Source organism: Gymnoscopelus braueri (genome assembly GCF_963280865.1).
Source record: "Gymnoscopelus braueri genome assembly, chromosome: 15".
NCBI lineage: Eukaryota > Metazoa > Chordata > Actinopteri > Myctophiformes > Myctophidae > Gymnoscopelus > Gymnoscopelus braueri.
Window position 1 is genome coordinate 44,990,430 of NC_137620.1, and position 18,970 is coordinate 45,009,399.

Sequence of the window (18,970 nt, forward strand, 5' to 3'; positions counted from 1 at the left end):
AACAGTATAATAATAATAATAATAATAATAATACTTCGCTAATAATATCAATAATAATATATAAATAATCAGTACTCAAGATGACTATATTTTATTTTCGGTTCAGGTGAACCAGTCTATGAAATGAATGATTGTGACTCTGACTGGGCACATTGTCATTACATGATCTGGGGCACAGATGTAATGAATTTTTTTCCAGGTAGCGTGCCTTTGCGTCCGCGTTCAGCTTCTCTCTGTATGGTATGTCTCTGTCACGCATTGTGTGTGTATGTGTTGTAGACTTTACACAGACTGTGCGTTCAGGAGACGTTGTGAGTAGCTGTCAATGTTGTTGTTGATACGGCTAGCTGTTCATACGACCCTAGTTAAGATGGCCGCCGAAATACGTCACTGGTAGCTAGGCTCCTCCTCGACTCCTCCCTATGCCCGTTCTCTATATCAGTGATGGAAAGTAACTATTGTGTGTTGTGTTGTGTTGTGCTGTGGAATGCCCACTTCCACCTAGTGGCAACCACATCCTCCATTCCTACATACAAGAGAAGCCGTAAATTGAATACACTAGACTAGATGGTAGGCAACCATAATTATTGTCAAGTATGGACCTTCGAAATCTCTTATCTTTGTTTGAGGGAATGTTTTTACTATGTCACTAAAGCCCTGTTTCTCTATTGGCACGTTTGACCCTCAAGGTTTCAGCCTCCAGGTAGAAACTCAAAATAGTCAGAGAAGACATAAAACACCATAAAAACACCACCTGGGGGCTTAATGAAGTTCTATCAACCTCATACAGACACATGAAAAACAGAAAAAGTGCAGAACCATGGCACCACCTCTTTAAGTAAAGCATCAGAGTACTTTTTCCACCACTGCACTATATGATTGATCACACACTGAGATTTCACCAGGAAGAGATCCAGACCCGACACCACACACAACACACTGTATATTTGTCTAAATACACATTAAACATTACAGATTAATATCTCTACTCTAAATACATTGTTTTGTTTTAAGGACAACCTCAGGTCATAGGGTCATCTAAGACTGTGATGGCTTGGGTGGGAGATGATGTCATCCTTCCTTGTCACACTGAACCATCTGTCAACATGAGGGGGACGGTGGAGTGGACCAGACCTGGCCTGAAGCCTGAGTACGTACACATGCTCCAATATGGACATGTCATTACTGACCAACTGAACCCGTTGTACAAATGGAGGACGTCCATGTTTCATGAGCAGTTGTCTAGTGGTAACATCTCACTGAAGCTGACCAGGGTGAAGCTCTCAGACGAGGGGACGTACAAATGTTTTGTTCCACGCCTGAGCAGCAGCAGTTATATCCAGCTCCTTGTTGGTAAGATTTACTGTTCATAAAACAATGGATGTAAAAACAACAATAAAGATCATGACAACATAGCTGTCATTAAGTCAATACTAAAAGGCTCAGGGTCCTATCAGTGAGTCAGGCTGACTGAGAGAGCCTCACAAACTGACAGCGGTGGAATAAGTACCCAGATAGTTTTCTACTTAAGTAAAAGTATCAATACCATAATGTAGAAATACTCTTTAAAGTTAAAAGCATCAAAATACACTTACAGCATAAAAAGTAGTAAATGAGTTGTAAAAGTGGCTACTACTACTACTAATAGTAGTAATAATAATAATAATAATAATAATAATAAGGGTAATAATAATAATAATAATAATTAATAATGATAATATAATTTTATATATAATCCACTTTACATTTGGGCAAATCTCAAAGTGCTACAATAAACATTTGCATTAAAAAAAAGCATTTGGATGTATAATGTCCACTTAAATTTGCCAACATTTATTAAAAGCTTGGAACGTGTCATGATGTGAATATGCTTAATATGAAACAGGGCTTAAGTGTTTAATGTATGTTTCGTAATAATTATCTACATCTGCAAACTTGTAAATAAAGCTGTCAAATAATTGTGTTGTCAAAAGTACAATATGTGCCTCTGAGATTTACATTCTTAAGCACAACTTTCATCTAAGTGTATTGCTTGTCTAAATGATTTATAAATGATAAATGTATCAGTTTTTTTTTACAAATGGAACCAAATGGATCTGTTCCATTTGTACACTCTTTGTCTTAAAGTACCAATAAGTTAAATGAGCACTGAGGATTCTACAGTGTAGGCTGCATAAACTAATAAAGGAACAGAGCCGACCACAGTGATCAGTATAGGCTGAAGAAGAACATTTCTATTGGTTCACATTCAGTCTGAAAATAGAGGGGAAAGGATGCAATTACAAAATCTGAGGGTTGTAACGGAAACGTATGTCATGTAACTACTTACTGTGCAGGGAATAATAAGTGATTGACTGATAATGACTGATGATCTGTTTGTGTGTTTTAGCAGGGTCTGTGTCTCAGCCAGTGATCTCTTTAACTGGAATAAAAGGTGATCTCTTATCTTGGAGATGTGTTTCTGGGTGCTGGTATCCTGAACCTGAGATGTCTTGGCTGGACAGTGATGGAAACAACACCAATGCTGAACCCTCAGTGACAGAGAAACCTTCAGATCACTGTTATGTTGTCCAGAGGACTGTGACAGTGGCTCTAACAGAGCATATGACCTGTAGAGTTCACCTACCACACTTCAACCACACTGTTGAGATACACAGTGTTAAACCAGGTAATGAACCTTTCCTTTACTGTTTAACACCTTGAGGAACCTCTGTAAACACCTCTGTCATACTGTAACACTGTATTCACTCACTGTAATGAAGGTTTGAAAGTAGTTTGATAACTCTAAGAAATAAGACGAGTCGATTGCAGAGTGAAACATTCTGAATGCTCCATGTGATTAACGGTCATTGATTAAAAGCACGTCCCACACCTACATACGTGGATGTGCTAATTAAAGAAAGATGGTGGTGTAAACATCACAAACAAACTGGACAGATGTACAGTATGGAGAATGGAGATGACTGACTGGAGACACAGATGGAGGGCTCGTCTGAGGACGACGTACAGAGATATAGATATTTTTGATTAAATAAATTATTATTTTTAATTAAAATTGATTATCAATTGTGTTTTATAATCGATTAAATCTATTAATTCGATTAACTGTTGCACCCTTAATCTGTACATGCAATACTCTTTACCTGCTATATTTGCACAACAACTGTTGGGCCAGAGTGAGCTTTGTAATTCATTTACATCTGTCATCCCTTCTTGTTATTATAGTGGTATTGCAGTTATGCATTTATCACATTGGTTGTGCACTTATAGAGCATAGCAGTGGCAGTCATTTTGTGGTGCCACAGATCGAAAGCCCATTCATTTTTCCCATAGAGATTTCTAAAAATATTCATATAAATTATTTTTATTATTTTAAGCCTCAAACCAAGCCATCCAGGATCCTGGTGAATCTTGATCATAAAACATTAGATTTTGTGTAAATACATAATTTGAATATTTAATTATATTATTATACTATATTTATTAAATACCCTTTATTGCGGTTTTCAAATATGTTTGGACACAGAATCAAATGTTTTATGGCTTGGTTCACCAGGAGCCTGGACGGCTTGGTTCCAGGCTTAACATAATTTATATTTCCAGAAATTTCTATGGGAAAAAAGAATGGGCTTTCGATCTGTGCCGCCACAAAATGGCCACCACTGCTATGCCCTATTATGTCCTGCACTGCAACATGGAAATGGTGTTTGATCAATATACCTATAACTGTCAACTATTAAACCACTTATTAAAACTATACATTGAACTGTGGTACCAAACAACACGTTGTAAAAAAAAAAACTAAAAAAAACATACAACTTGATGTGAACGATGTGAATGTCAGATTATCATTTCATCATAAAGTCTTCATCCACATGTGAAGCTGTTTCTACTCTGGACTTACAACAAAGCAGAAGGATGTTTTTCTCAGGCTCCTTGATAAGCAAAGCAAATGTACATTTATTTATCAATAAATGTACATTTATCTAAAGTGACTTACTGTAACATCACCGCAAATTTGATGGATTATAATGTTACATAGTGTAACAGTTGTGTCATGACTCACTGTCTTTCAGAGAATGTCTCTCTGATAGCAGGAGTGATTGCAGGGATTGTTTTAACAGTGATCATCATCTTGGTGGCAGCAATACTGGGATATTTCTACTGGAAAAAGAAGAAGCAAACTAGTAAGTCTTGAACAACTTTGTTAATTTATATATATTTTTCAAATCCATATTTGACACATCCATCCATCTTTAAATATATAATGATAACTATGTGAGGATCTAAATAATTAGTGTCTCCACAATGACCTTTCACTGTCTCACATCTCAACTTTTACAGAACGAGACACAGCCACACCCTCCATCATATGTCAAGGAGGTAAGTGTGTGTGTGTGTGTGTGTGTGTGTGTGTGTGTGTGTGTGTGTGTGTGTGTGTGTGTGTGTGTGTGTGTGTGTGTGTGTGCATGTGCATGTGCGTGCGTGTGCGTGAAAGCCTGGAAATTTGTTATACATAATTATAGATGATAATCCAATATTTCATATTGTTTCAGATGAAGAACAGGTATTCCTGGGTGAGAAACTACAACTTCATTTATTTATCATTTTGATCAACTGTATTAGGGTGACATATTTTTGGGCATTTGGGTGGCAGATCTTCCTTGACCTGGTGGGAAATCCCCATATAGGCGTGGCCTATATGGGGATTTGCATCATGATGCAAGGAATCGAGGGAAAGGTTTTTTGATTGTACGGCTTACGGTCCAAGAGTTATAGGCTAAAATGTGAATTGGCCATGAGGCCGATTTGAAACACTGTGGGGTACAAAGCAAATCTTCAAATGCCATTAAAAGGTTATAGTGGGAATAACAACATTTCGGTCTGTTAGAGATGCACAAAATGTAAATATTGTGTTTGTAATCCACCCTCTGTCTCTTTATGGCCATATGTATGTCTGTGATTGGAATATATATGTATGTATATATATATATATATATATATATATATATAAATATATATATATATATATATATATATATATATATATATATATATAGGTGGGGAAATACAATGTCTATGCAGAAAAGTGGAAAAAATTGGAGGAATACTTTTGTCATGTCTATATGTTTCCATGTGTTCCATTACAGAGCCATCAGAATCCAAAGAGATGACTAACATGTCAGTAAAAGAGGAGGGGCAGAGAGATGACGTCATTCCTATTACATCACCAGAACCACGGAAATGGACCCCAGTCAGTGAAAGATGGAGGCCACAGTTAGAGAAGCTTGCAAACATTGATGACTGTAAAGTTACCAAAGTTAGGAGTCTTCTGTTTGTGACAGATGAAGAATTCCGCATCGCAGTGGGAAGTGATGGAACTGAGGTCTTCTTAGGGTTAACAGATGATGGCACTGAAGTCGTAGTGAAAAGAATGTCTAAATTCTTCTTTCATGTGCTGAAGAACGAGACAGACTTTTTACGTCTTCCAAAGCTTAAAGATCCTTCAATTGTACGATATGTTGACTTTGTAGAGGATGAGAACTTTGGTTACCTTGCTCTTCAGTTGTGTGAATGCTCCCTGGCAGAATACATCACTGAACACAGGCTCTCTGAACTAGAGAGGAAACAACTTGCACATCAGTTTCTCCAGAGCTTACGTATTCTTCATCACCAGGATCCTAAAATTCTCCACCGGGATATCAAGCCCCAGAATGTCTTGATTGGTAAGCTAAGAAATAAAAATTAAATAAGCAAATAATATCAGAAATATATGCAGCATATGCTGAATTTATTATCTAAAACCCTTTATTATGTTGATATACCCAATTTTCCTTGCAGATATTCAAAGCAAGGCAAGACTATCAGATTTTGGAATAAGCCGAGAATTACCCAAAGGACAAACAACCCTAGTCACAAGAGTTCAAGGAACGAAACACTGGAAGGCAAAGGAGACTTTGGACAATGATCAATTCCCATATAAAAGAAGCACCGATATCCAGGTTGTTTTTTTATTCTGTATGAGAACAATTTAATTAATAACAACACAAAAATGTTCTAACTCAATTTTCATGCTCATTCTTAACTCTTTGACTGCGGACGACGCGATAACGCGTCAAGTGCTACTTTGTCCAGTTGGCCGTCGACGCGCTCGACGCGCTGGACGCGCGTTCATTGTTTAATCTCTGATTGCGCTATGCTGCTTAATATTCAATGTTATTCTCGATTTCCACTTACTTCACGGACATCTGCATCCGGTTTCATGGCCTGGATTCCGTTTCCGGTTTTTGATTTTTTTCCCCAGTCATTTTCGTCCAAAATAGGTAAATAAACGGGTTTTCACACGGTATAACGGACAAACGGACAGCTTCTCTTCTATAATCTATGGTCTGGGTGACGATCAGTCATCGCCGTCGTGTCTCACAACGTAATTTTCGCTGATCAAAACAGTCTGGGTGACGTCACATCCGTTTTCATGTTTTTCCTTGTCTAATCTATGAAGAAGGGTGAGAGAGACCCAACGACATGATCTAGCTGTCATGTGCTGCTCTCTGGTGGCGGGTTTGTGCTGGGTCTTTACATTATGTGTCCTTAAATTATTTTCATGAGAAAAATTCAAAATAAAAAAATAAAAAAACACGAAAATTGCTGGCACTGGGGGAGTACTTTATGAAAATACTCTGGCAGTCAAAGAGTTAAGGTGGCTGGGATGTTGATATACTACATCCTGTCTGGAGGACACCATCCATTTGGCAAAGGCGTTAAATGTGAAGGCAACATTCTGGATGGAAAGTACAATCTGCACCATGTTCAGGATGTGGTCGCCAAGGATCTCATCGAGAGGATGATCAATGAAGACCCAAAGAAAAGACCTACAGTGGAGGAATGCTTGGCTCATCCTTTATTTTGGTCAAACGACAGGTATGATAGAAATATTTTCCCTTCCACATTATTCATTCATTCACTGATATCTAAACGTTATTTCAGTTCATCATAGTCTAATGCTTTCTGTATATTGTTTTTCCAGGAGAGTAGAGTACTTGAGAAGGATTGGAAAGGAGGTTGACAACTGTCCAGACGATGACAAGGACCTCATCACTGTACTGGACCAGTATGCTGAGCAGGGACAGTTCAACACATGGAAACACAAAGTGAGTTTATTACTAATAGTGTTGGATAAATGTATCCAACACTATGTAGGCCTATCATTATCATACTACCCCCTGACAGAAAGCCAACTTGCAAAAATCAGAAGTCGTTAATGCTCTAGCTTTTCAGATCTCTCTAACAGGTATCAAGGTGATTGCAGGCTTAGGGTCATTCATTGATTAGAGAGAGCACTGACGAGTTTGACACTTTTATGGCCCAATCAATCAACTCAGTGCACAACCCCTCTGAAGTTCACAGGGATCAATTAAGAGCTCCGGCCTCTCCCCCCCTCTCCCCCCATGGACTGTTCAGTCCCTGCAAAGGGATGAATGTCAATATAAACAGTGGAATTAAACCAAAATACAGCCAGAGGGATGTGTCTGATATAGGGGGAAATGAATATATATATATTTTTTGGCTCAAAGTTACCTAGTCTGCCTTTAACCTTTATTATCTCTATTTCACTACTTCTTTATTCATTATATTCTTTATTTCACTTTAACAATGTCATCTTCAGTGTAACTCAATAAGTAATTTCCACAAAGGTTCAGACCAGAACAAGATGAGACAGTCTATAATATGAGAACCATAACAGACACAATCTAGATGTAAAATCTCCAGCATTCTATTTAACAACTAAATTCATACATTTCTAACAAGAAAGGTCAGAGTAAATGACGAGGTTAGTGCTTCTGATATGTCAGCTTATAGTCTCAGATATTGTGACGTGTGGCACAGTTGGATATGAAAGAACAGATCTAAAATGTGCTGAGTCACCTGGCATGATAAGAATCTTTACACTGAGGTTCCCTGGACACTTATGTTCTTCAAAATGTTCATCCAGCCTTAAGTCAGTCTCCAGTCTCACCAGAGCCCTCAGTTGGTGAAACACACTAGATACGGGAATGAATGAATATTGCATTATCTCTTCATTCCCTTTACAATACCTTTGTAATGCCTTTAAATGCCTCTGTGTATGAAATATACTTTTAAAATACACTTGTCTTGTCAAGGTAACTAAAGCATAATTTAAAGCTCATATCCAGCTTCATGTTCCCAAGTCATTAAGTTAATCTTCAAGCTGTATGTTTTTCTCATTGGATACTGATGTCTCTGTAATGGTAGACATGGACATGTCATACGTGTGTGTGTGTGTGTGTGTGTGTGTTTGTGTGTGTGTGTGTGTGTGTGTGTGTGTGTGTGTGTGTGCGCGTGTGCATGTGCGTGTGTGCGTGTGCGTGTGTGCGTGTGCGTGTGCGCGTGTGCGTGTGTGTGTGTGTGCGTGTGTGTGTGTGTGTGTGTGTGTTTCTGTGTGTAAAAGATCAAGTCCCTTTCATTTGATCTTTAAGTTGTTTATAATTTTTGTCCAGTTACCACTTGAGTTGAAGATGGATGAAATGAAGTCGTACCCTGAGAACTCTTTTGGACTGCTGCGCTTCATTCACAATCTCCATGAGCACTAGTAAGTTAAATTACATTTAAAAACACAAACTTAAATAAATATCTGATACCCACCAAAATGTATAGAGCACTTCTCATGCAGCAATTTCTCTGGCTGTTAAGTGTCGGTCCAAGTCTGTTCTGTTTATCAGTGTTACACTTGAATTGTAGGACACTTGAATTGTGTGTTCACCATCAGATGTTGTGACTCCAGTGATCACTGCTTTGTGTTCACAGTGCTGAAGAGGCAGCTGGTGTTGACCTGATGGAGATGTTTCCTGATCTGTTTGGATGTGTTTACCAGTTTGCCCAAAAACAAGACTGGAACTCAAGGCCAACCCTGAAGGACATGTTTCAAACAGAAGATGTCTTCATCAGTTCTGTATGAAAGTCCACAAACCCTTTAGACAAAGACACTTTTCAGTCTTCAGTATTCAACGACTCAGTGTCTTGTAGGACTCTCATGATTAAAGAGTCCAATATGCAGTAGCCTGTAGTAAGAAAACATGTTCCCCACCAATCTAGTTGTCCCCACCGGGAGGAAATAGCGCCTCCCATTCAACATTCCCCATTGACATGTGCCGCCCAGCCAATAGGAGTACATGTAACAAAGATCACCCTCCCCCAGCCAATAGGAGTACATGTAACAAAGATCACCCTCCCCAGCCAATAGGAGTACATGTAACAAAGATCACCCTCCCCCAGCCAATAGGAGGGAGCGCTCCCTGTGATAACGGCACCAGCGCCTGCCTGCTATAGCCGCCTGCTATAGCTGTCTGCTGTAACTGTCTGCGTAACTGTCACTGTCTAGGCCCCTCAAGCCTAATTTATACTCCGTCGGGGGAAAGTGTCGCTCACATAGAACGACCGAGAATAGCAGACCTCCAAGCTCACAACGGTCGCTTCCAGCCAACACATATGAGGACATTGAATGAACTGAATCCAGAGCTCTCCAAAACAACAGGTTTGGGGATCTGTTAGGAATTGATTACATGAAACCGGCACCTGCGTGTGCAGTCTCAATGTTTGTAAACAAATAATTGGTCTATACAGCTTCAGTTTGACTAATACCTCTACTACATGGTACAGTAGCACCCTGAAGGTGATTCAAACTGAACTTCCAACAGTAGAAAGTAAACTAGACAGTTAATGGTGCGATACGATGTGAGGGTGTTATTTTTATAGCATTGGGTTTTTGTTTTTTTGTTGTTTTTTACTTGTCTTTTGGATTTTTTAATGATGTATGTGACGTGTTCGCTACGAGAGGGTGATGAGGCCTGTGTTTCTCTCCGTTACATCGTCTAGTTGTTCCCCTCTTTGCTCATGCCATTGGTTATACAATCAAATATGACAGACAAGCACTGATGAACATCAAAACGGCCATCACTCATGTACATAAATGTTTTTGGACGGATATGCTATGTGTCAATATGTAGATTGTACATAATGTACATTGTTGTCTATTTTTGTATTCCTTCTTTATTTTGTATTCCTTCTTTACCCCCTCCCCTGTTCTCTCTTTTCTTACTTTGAATGAAAATGAACTTCTTTGCTAAATCCAGTATATATCCACTGTATCATATATTGTTCATTAAATCCAGTATATATCAACTGTATCATATATTGTTCATTAAATCCAGTATATATCCACTGTATCATATATTGTTCATTAAATCCAGTATATATCAACTGTATCATATATTGTTCATTAAATCCTGTATATATCCACTGTATCATATATTGTTCATTAAATCCAGTATATATCCACTGTATCATATATTGTTCATTAAATCCAGTATATATCCACTGTATCATATATTGTTTTAACTATATAGCTCCATAGCAAGGATTACTATCACAAGATATTTAACACTGTTACTGAACAAACACTCTATAGCAATGATTACTCTCACAATATAGAGATATTTAACACTGTTACTGAACAAACACTCTATAGCAATGATTACTATCACAATATAGATATATTTAACACTGTTACTGAACAAACACTCTATAGCAATGATTACTCTCACAATATAGAGATATTTAACACTAACAAACACTAGTAATGATTACTATCACAATATAGAGATATTTAACACTGTTACTGAACAAACACCCTATAGTAATGAAAATCTCCAATTCTAGTTTTTGCCATTTCATTATTTGTTGTAACAATAATAATATATCCAGTGTGAATGCAACATAAGGCTTCATTCAGAATGCAGTATATTGTTGCACTCTCTGACCAGCAGGTAGCAGTAATGGACTGTTTGACTTCCACTGCTGTTCCTGGCCTAGTTAAGCAGGCTAGTGGATTGACTGGCCCTATGAGTCTCTTTTCTTAACATTGATCATTTAACCATTTTTTGGTATCCTTAATTCATTTATGTGCACTGGCTGAGCCATCAGGCACCAACAATATTTTAATATAAGAAATATGATGTCTTTAAATGAAAAACAATGCAAAATAATGTTGGCCAAGGCCTGGGGTATTTAATGCCCCAAATATACAATTAGCTCTATGCGTGTGTTCCTTTTAAACAATATTGTTTAAAACAGGGGTCTTCAACGTTTTCAGGCCAAGGACCCCTTGGCTGAGAGAGAGAGAAAGCAGGGACCCCCATTATATATTGTATAAAGTATTTTTTATTTTCATAGATTTCATAGGCAGCTTCATAGACTTGTTTCACAGCGCTATCATGTTGGATTCATGTTAATGTGTATTTCCAGACATTTAACCATGCTCTAAAAACAATACTTAGTAAACCTGACCTTTCGCTCTGTACTTTCTGTACTTTCACTCTTTTCCCCCCTATACTGAACCACTTTGCCGAAAATAGCAGATCTACAAGCGCACAACGCCTCGCAGTGCGAGGCGTTGTGTGCTTGTAGATCTGCTATTTTTGGCAAAGTTCTCCTCAGAATAGGGATGCTTGGTTAAAGTGGTTAATGTAAATATCACAAAGATTTGGCGGACCCCCTGTAGTAACTCTGAGGACCCCCTAGGGGTCCCGGACCCCCTGTTGAAGACCTCTGGTTTAAAAGGAACACACACGACATGATATTTATATCCTTGTTTGTCCAAACTAGATCCCGTGCTGTCGTCTCTTCACCTTGGCTCTGCTAGAGCATGTAAAGACGAGAAAAACAGGAAAGGCAACTTTCGAGAGAGTGAGTGAGAGTGAGAGAGAGAGAGAGAGAGAGAGAGAGAGAGAGAGAGAGAGAGAGAGAGAGAGGCAGAAAGAGAGTGTGTGTGTGGCTGCGCGCTCATGTGAGGGGAGGGAGCAGAGAGGTGACTTGCGACAGGTGTATCCCCAAAGCAGGTATAGCTGCACCCTCTTTGACTGCTTAGCAAAAAAATATCGTGTTGACACTTTGACAAAACAATAAGAAACATACTAAAGGATTCCAACTTATTCCAGGGCAGAACTGTTTTTCATCACACTTTTTTTTCTCTCTGAAGGACACAGCTGTAACTTTAGACTTAGCCTATAATAGTCACGGATGTGCTTATAGTGGATGAGGGTGTGAGTCATTAACTGAATCAGAACAGTTTCTACCTGCCGTCAGAGAGAGAGGAATTATTCCCAGCATAAAGCAGGGCTGCTGTTGTTTGTGGATTTGTCTCTTTTAAATCGCTAACTGTACTTGATTTGCTCGGACCGATGCCTTGAAAGTCTCCTCCGGTAGAGAAGTGGTCCCAGCTTGTAAACAGGTTGACCGTCTCAGCGTCCATTTGGTGGCTCGACAGATTAGAACCATCGGAGGAGAATGACATCGCTGACCAACGGCCTGTCACTGTGTCTGCTGGTCCTTTGGAGTTTAGGTAAGTTAGCGCTATAATATTTGTTCTTATTTAAATGTTTCTCTTACTGATGTTTGCTGTTTTTAACATGTATGTAAAGCACTTTGTAACAATGTTTGGAAAAGCGCTATAGCAGGCTATAGGCTATATAGTTTTCATATTTAGTTTTATTCATTATGCTCTCTGAAGTCTAGGCAGGTGGCCAACATTCTCAAGGGTTGTCTTCTACTGGGACCGAGTCCAAGAAAAGATAGAAAGAAAGAAAGAACGAACGAGAACACTTAAGAGGCTGTCTGATATTTCAGAAAAAAATGGTGGCTGTTGATCAATTTCCCTCCCAGCTGTTTGTGATTCACAGTGACTACATACTGTGTGCCTGCGTGCGTGCATGCGTGCGTGCGTGTGTGCACATGCCTGCGCACATGCCTGCACAGCTGGTGCGTGTGCAATTCATATACAGTGTGTAAATGCACTGTGTGTGGCTACCGGTGGTGTAAAGTAACTAAGTACATTTACTCAAGCACTGTTACTGTTGTATTTCCAATTTTCAGTATTTTTACTTCTATTCCACTACAATTATTTGCAAACAAATTTACTAGTTACTTTGCAGATATAAATCATTATATTATAAAAACATACATTCACCACTTCAGCCCTATTTTATACCTAGGCTATTATGACAATAGCAAATCTACAAGCTCACAACATGTCACATCACAATGTGTTGTGAGCTTGTAGATCTGCTATATTCAAACATTGTACTTTTACTTTTGGTACTAGCAACTGAGACTATCTGGCGTCTATCGTCTAACCTTTAATTAAGCAGTATTACGAGAGAGGGCGTGCTTTACCATTATTATTGGCATGACAGTGATGCGGTCAGGACCCAAGCATTTGTACTTTCGTGCCAATAATGCCGGTAAAACCCATCCTCTCATGTTATGTTGCTTAATTTGTGCCCGGGTAAACCGAAGCCAAATGAGAGCAGATTACTATGGTTAATGTTTATCAAAGTGACAGCCGCCCTTTTTTGTCACATTAACCCATTAAGACTGGGAACGCATCTGTGTAATTTGTATATTTCTTTGGCTATTAAAAAATAGCGGATTAGCTTGCCGCGCTACGAGCTTGTAGATCTGCTATTTTTTGAAAACCTGTGAAAGTGTGTGCACATCTTTGAATATATATATATATTTTTTAAAGCGAAAATGTTTCACTCAAATTGAACCACTGAAATAGACATATACGTTTCTTTAAAAAAAATCTGTTAGGATTTAGAAGACATTAAAGAATCCCAAGAAGAAAAGATTTGAGTTAAAAATGTTATACAGTATATAAAAATATATACATTCAAAGATTTGCTCAAATTTTAACGGTTTAAAAAATAAATAGCAGATCTACATGCTCATAGCACGGCACTCGGTGCCGCGTTATGAGCTTGTAGATCTGCTATTTTTGAATAGCTAAAGTATACAATAATGGTTCAAATCTAAAATGACAGATGCTTTTCCCGGGTCTTAATGGGTTAAAAGTGCAACTGAATTCATAGCAATGCTGGACTAGAGGAAAGCCTTTGTATAGTGTCTTTAAACACACACAAGATCAAAACTTGTCTCCTTGAACGAGTACCAGAGTACAAAAGTCTGCTATTTAAAAAAAATAATATATTATTATGAAAGACTTTACCAGAGGTTTTGAATACCTTGTTTAGCTTGAGGATATCTTATATTGTTTTATTGTGTGATAAGGTTATATTGATATTATGTTAAGTGATATATTACTATGTTATGATAGCTGTATACTATACATGTATGTTCATTTCACTGCTGTTAGCGTACTCCTCACTTTGAAACCACAATGGAATGAAGTCTTTGACTTTTTTGTGTTATCCCTGATCACTTTTGGGAACACATGTTCATGTTTTGAATAACGATATAAAAATACATACATACAAATAATACATAATAAAACTAAATGGAACTAAAACATAAGGAAGAATAGTGAATTAACATCCTTGCTGGCTGGTACGTATAAGGAGCAGTGGTGTAAAGTAACTAAGTACATTTACTCAAGTACTGTACTTAAGTACAATTTTGCCAGAGTATTTCCAATTTTCAGTACTTTTACTTTTACTCCACTACATCTCAGAGGCAAATATTGTACTTTTACTCCATTACAATTATTTGAGAACTGTAGCTACTAGTTACTTTGTAGATTTTGATTATTATTACAAAATATACATTAACCACTTCAGCCCTATATACATTTTGGCCATTTGAAAATAGCCGATCTACAAGCTCACAATGCGTTGCGATGTGACGCATTGTGAGCTTGTAGATATGCTATTTTCAAAAAAAAAATAGACATTTTATCTTTTTCCACCACTGCATCATACATAATAAAACTAAACTAATAATAACTAAAACATAGGGTAGAACAGTGAATTAACATCATTGCTGGCTGGTACGCATAAGGACTGCCTGGAGAAACAGGTTGCGTAGCAGTACTGATCATTTCATCACCATCCAACTGCATAATATATATTTGTGTCAACTCATTAATGCCTGTCTCGTTATGCCTGACTCTCTGTGTCTAATGTCTGTCTGTTAACCATCTATCTGTCCAAAACATAACAGTCACACAGGTGCAGGGAGACTTCGTTGAGCCCCCTCCCGACCACTCCATGCTGTGCGTGGTGGAGCATGAGACCACTCTGCCCTGTCGCTACCAGGTGGATCCGGGGGACACGCTGGTGCAGGTCACCTGGTACAAGGTGAAACCGGATGGCACCATGGAGCCCATTACTACTGCGCACCACACCGATGGCCAGACAGGTAGCCTACTGTCCTCATGGGATGTTTGACAAAAGCAAGTATACACAAATAGCAAGCAGGGGTGGAAAAAGTACTCACATTTTGTACTTAAGTAAAAGTATCAATACTGCAACATAGAAATACTCTGTTACAAGTAAAAGTCCGGAATTCAAAATGTACTTGAGTAAAAGTACAAAAGTATAGGCATCAAACTGTACTTAAAGTAACAAAGGTAAAAGTACTCATTGTGCAGAATGTCCCATTTCACAAGTTCAAAATGTATACAAAATCTTTTTTATACATTTTGCTCACATCGCGAGCTTATAGATCTGCTATTTTCAAATGACCGAAATAGGGCTGAAGTGGTTAGTGTATGTCTTGTAATAATAATCAAAATATACAAAAATAACTAGTAAGGGCGCGCTCCCACCGCACTTTTATTTTTCCTCTGGGGCGGAATCTGCCAATGCTTTGTCAATGCAAATGTGTGGATTCTTGGAAAAATCTGCAAGACCATGAATCCACGCATTTACATTGACAAAACATTGACAGATTCCGCCCCAGAGGTAAAATAAAAGTGCGGTGGGAGCGCGCCCTAACTAAGTTTTCAAATAAATTGAGTGGAGTAAAAGTACAATATTTGCCTCTGAGATGTAGTAGAAGTAAAAGTTTTGAATATTGGAAATACTCAAGTAAAGTAAAAATACCTCAGAATTGTACTCAAGTACAGTACTTGAGTAAATGTACTTAGTTACTTTACACCACTGCTGCTGTCTTCACGGGATGTTTGACAAAAGCACAAGTATACACAAATAGCAAGTAGGGCGGACATAGATGAGCGAGTAGAGCAGGTCGCCTGTTTATGTTCATTTAGCTTTCAGCATGATCACAGGTTTAAGAAGACGGGTGCCATTAAAAACACAGAATTATTTTTTGCTCATTCAATATAAAACTTCAATCTCCATAAATCAAATAAGTTCTAAAATCTAAAAATCATCATAGTCATCTGAGCTGCCATCTCAGCTGGGTGAAGCTGTAAAAGCAACATCCCCCCACCCTCTCTCTTCAAAATTGTGAAATTGTGTGCAAATCTTTGAATATATATATTTTTAAGCGAACATTTGTAACTCAAATCTTTGCTTCTGAGGGTTCCTGGAACAACATATTTTGAGATGGGGGCCCGTGGCCAAATACATATCATTTTGGGCATACATGGGCAACTGGCGGCCCGGGGGCCACATGCGGCCCCCACCTTCACTTAAGGCGGCTTAAGGTTAATATAGGAATACTGATATATCTATTTATGTCTATTTTAGTAGCTTAATGACTATTAATATTCTATTGTCTTTTTTATGTAAATTTTAAGTATTTGTATTTAAGTTCATAAAGTTAACACAAGTATAACTACATGCATTTGAAATTAAATACAAATGTTATTTTTCAGAATATCAATTTAAAAATTTCAAAAAACTAAATTCCAATTCCAATTCAAAAACAGCAAAAATAGCAGATCTACAAGCTAAAAACGTGTCGCAGTGCGACGCGTTTTGAGCTTGTAGATCTTGCTACTTTTGTGTGACATAGAATGGTCCGACATTATGCAATGTGTCCCTCTGGAGTGAGTGTGGAATGGCCCTCTCCATCATCAAAGTTGCATCACCCCTGATTTTGGGGGTCCTTGACAATGAAAAAGTTTGAGAACCACTGATGTAGCAACATACCTCTCTTCAACCCCCATGCAGCCTTTGGCTCCTGGTCGAACCATGTGAGGTTCAGAAGCAACCAGCCCACCGTGGACTCCTCTCTGGTCATCATGAACACAAAAGTGTCCAACGAGGGGAAGTACACGTGTCTCATCAGTACCTTCCCCAGCGGGTACTTTGAGAGGCAGATGTCCCTCACTGTCCACAGTAAGTCCTTCCTGTTCATCTCACCTGACTGACTGACATAATGTGTCCTGCATGCTCGGCCGCTTTAGGACACCAAATATCTACCACTCAATATTTTTTTTTCTGGTTAGGGCAGGGCTACTCTATACACTATTTTGTTTTGAAACAACTCCACTGGATTGCCAATGCCATGCAGTCCAGCCCTTTAAGACAGTGGCGCAGCCAGAACGCTAGTATAGGCTGGGCCTGACGCGAAAATGTGCGGTTATTGCGCAGATATTAGTCATTTGTGGGCGTGTTTTGGTTACTTTATTTCGGTTTTAGGGTTAGGGTTAGGGTTGGGTTAGGGTTATTTTATTTAATTCTTATTTTTGCCTGATTTTACAGATTTTTTTATCCAAAAATTAATTATAAAAATATATATATATATATATATATATATGTATATTTTTTATTTTGCAAAATGTATTGGGTGGGCCAGCTCTCTATGTGGGTGGGCCACGGCCCACCCAGGCCAACCCATGGCTGCGCCCCTGCTTTAAGATACACAGATATAACATCATACCATCCACAGAATCATACATTTACATACATTTAAAGGGATAGTTCACCCTCAAAATGACTTTTTTTCCCTATCGATTACACACCCCATAGAGACTTCATTCAATTCAATCAATTCATGGAGATGTTTGTGTTTTTGTCTCATTCCTAAGCCAATCATTTGATGACCGGCGGCGGCTCCGGTAGGAGACACAAAGTGTCAACTTTGAGTCTCCTACCATTAGCATCTTTCCACTGGTCATCAAATTATTGGCTTAGGAATGCGACAAAAACTAAAAATAATCTCCATGAATTCAAGGCTTCATGGTGTGTGTAATTGGTAGAAAATAAGTAACTTTATTGGGTGAACTATCCCTTTAAATGGCAGAGGAGAAGGCTGGAGAGGTGGAGGGAGTTTGAAAACAGATAGCATCAGGAACAGCTGTGACCAATGCTGAACATGAAGTGTGAACAGTGTTTAAAAAGACCGCTTATAAGTGAATCATTAGATTGAGGGCGAATGTGTAACCTTGTTAGCTAATGGGAATGAAAGGAGCTGAGTGAGTAAAGACTGTCTGGTTTTAGTGGGTGTAATATATATTAACTGTTGAGAATGAGGAGGAGAAGTGTGAGGCTGAGTGTGTAAACCTCCTGCCTGCCAGTACCTAGTACCTACCTGAACTAACGCTGTGCTTGATTACATGAGTACATGTACTTAGTTACTTTACACCACTGATTAGGGTGTAATATGGATAGTCTCACCGTAGCGCCTCTTTCTTAACCCTTGACCCCTGCAGCCAGACCCATCACCAGTTTGGACCTCGTGGTCCTGACGGAGGGTCAGGACTTTCGAGTGGCCGCCACCTGCCGCTCCGTGGCCCGTCCGACCCCGCGCCTCTCCTGGGACACGGATCTCAACGGCAGGTCCAGTAACCGGACCTCCGAGAGCGGGTTTGTCAGCAGCCAGTACTCCCTGCACCCCCTGCGGAGCATGAACGGCAAGAAGCTGGACTGCCTGGTGTGGCATCCCACTCAAGACGCCCCCCTGAGGCTCAGCAAGAAGCTGGTGGTGCACTGTGAGTACCCAGCTATGTATCGTATGGAATATTGATCCAGATCTGGGATAAGTTTGATGAAGATGATGATGATGATGATGATGATGATGATGATGATGTGATCACCGATCGATTGTAGTTCGACACTCTCTGTCCACTTCCTGATGTCTTCCCAGGACCCAAGCTGGTGAAAATAGCAGATCTACAAGCTCACAACGCGCCGCGATGCGACGCGTTGTGAGCTTGTAGATCGGCTATTTTCACTTAAAAGACAAA

At 39.0% G+C, this 18,970-nt stretch overlaps 2 protein-coding genes across 2 annotated transcripts in view; both read left to right on the top strand.

Moving 5' to 3' along the window:
- Nucleotides 1-1,049: 1,049 nt before the first annotated feature.
- On the top strand, nt 1,050-10,205 carry LOC308101590 (serine/threonine-protein kinase/endoribonuclease IRE1-like; the record flags this gene model as incomplete). The annotated part of the gene is made up of 9 exons (XM_080451011.1): nt 1,050-1,248; nt 4,077-4,187; nt 4,345-4,383; nt 5,151-5,726; nt 5,842-6,002; nt 6,701-6,921; nt 7,028-7,151; nt 8,520-8,611; nt 8,827-10,205. 9 exons carry the CDS (start codon nt 1,050-1,052, stop codon nt 8,975-8,977), a joined length of 1,674 nt encoding a protein of 557 aa, XP_080307137.1. The 3' UTR covers nt 8,978-10,205.
- Nucleotides 10,206-11,911: 1,706 nt separating this feature from the next.
- Nucleotides 11,912-18,970, top strand: part of LOC308101240 (uncharacterized protein) — a 28,943-nt gene continuing 21,884 nt past the window's right edge. Inside the window, exons 1-4 of the mRNA XM_080450638.1 lie at nt 11,912-12,418; nt 15,034-15,231; nt 16,953-17,120; nt 18,437-18,715. Of these exons, the coding sequence (XP_080306764.1) occupies nt 12,364-12,418; nt 15,034-15,231; nt 16,953-17,120; nt 18,437-18,715 (700 nt within the window). The 5' untranslated portion in view covers nt 11,912-12,363. The remainder of the gene's footprint in view (nt 12,419-15,033; nt 15,232-16,952; nt 17,121-18,436; nt 18,716-18,970) is intronic.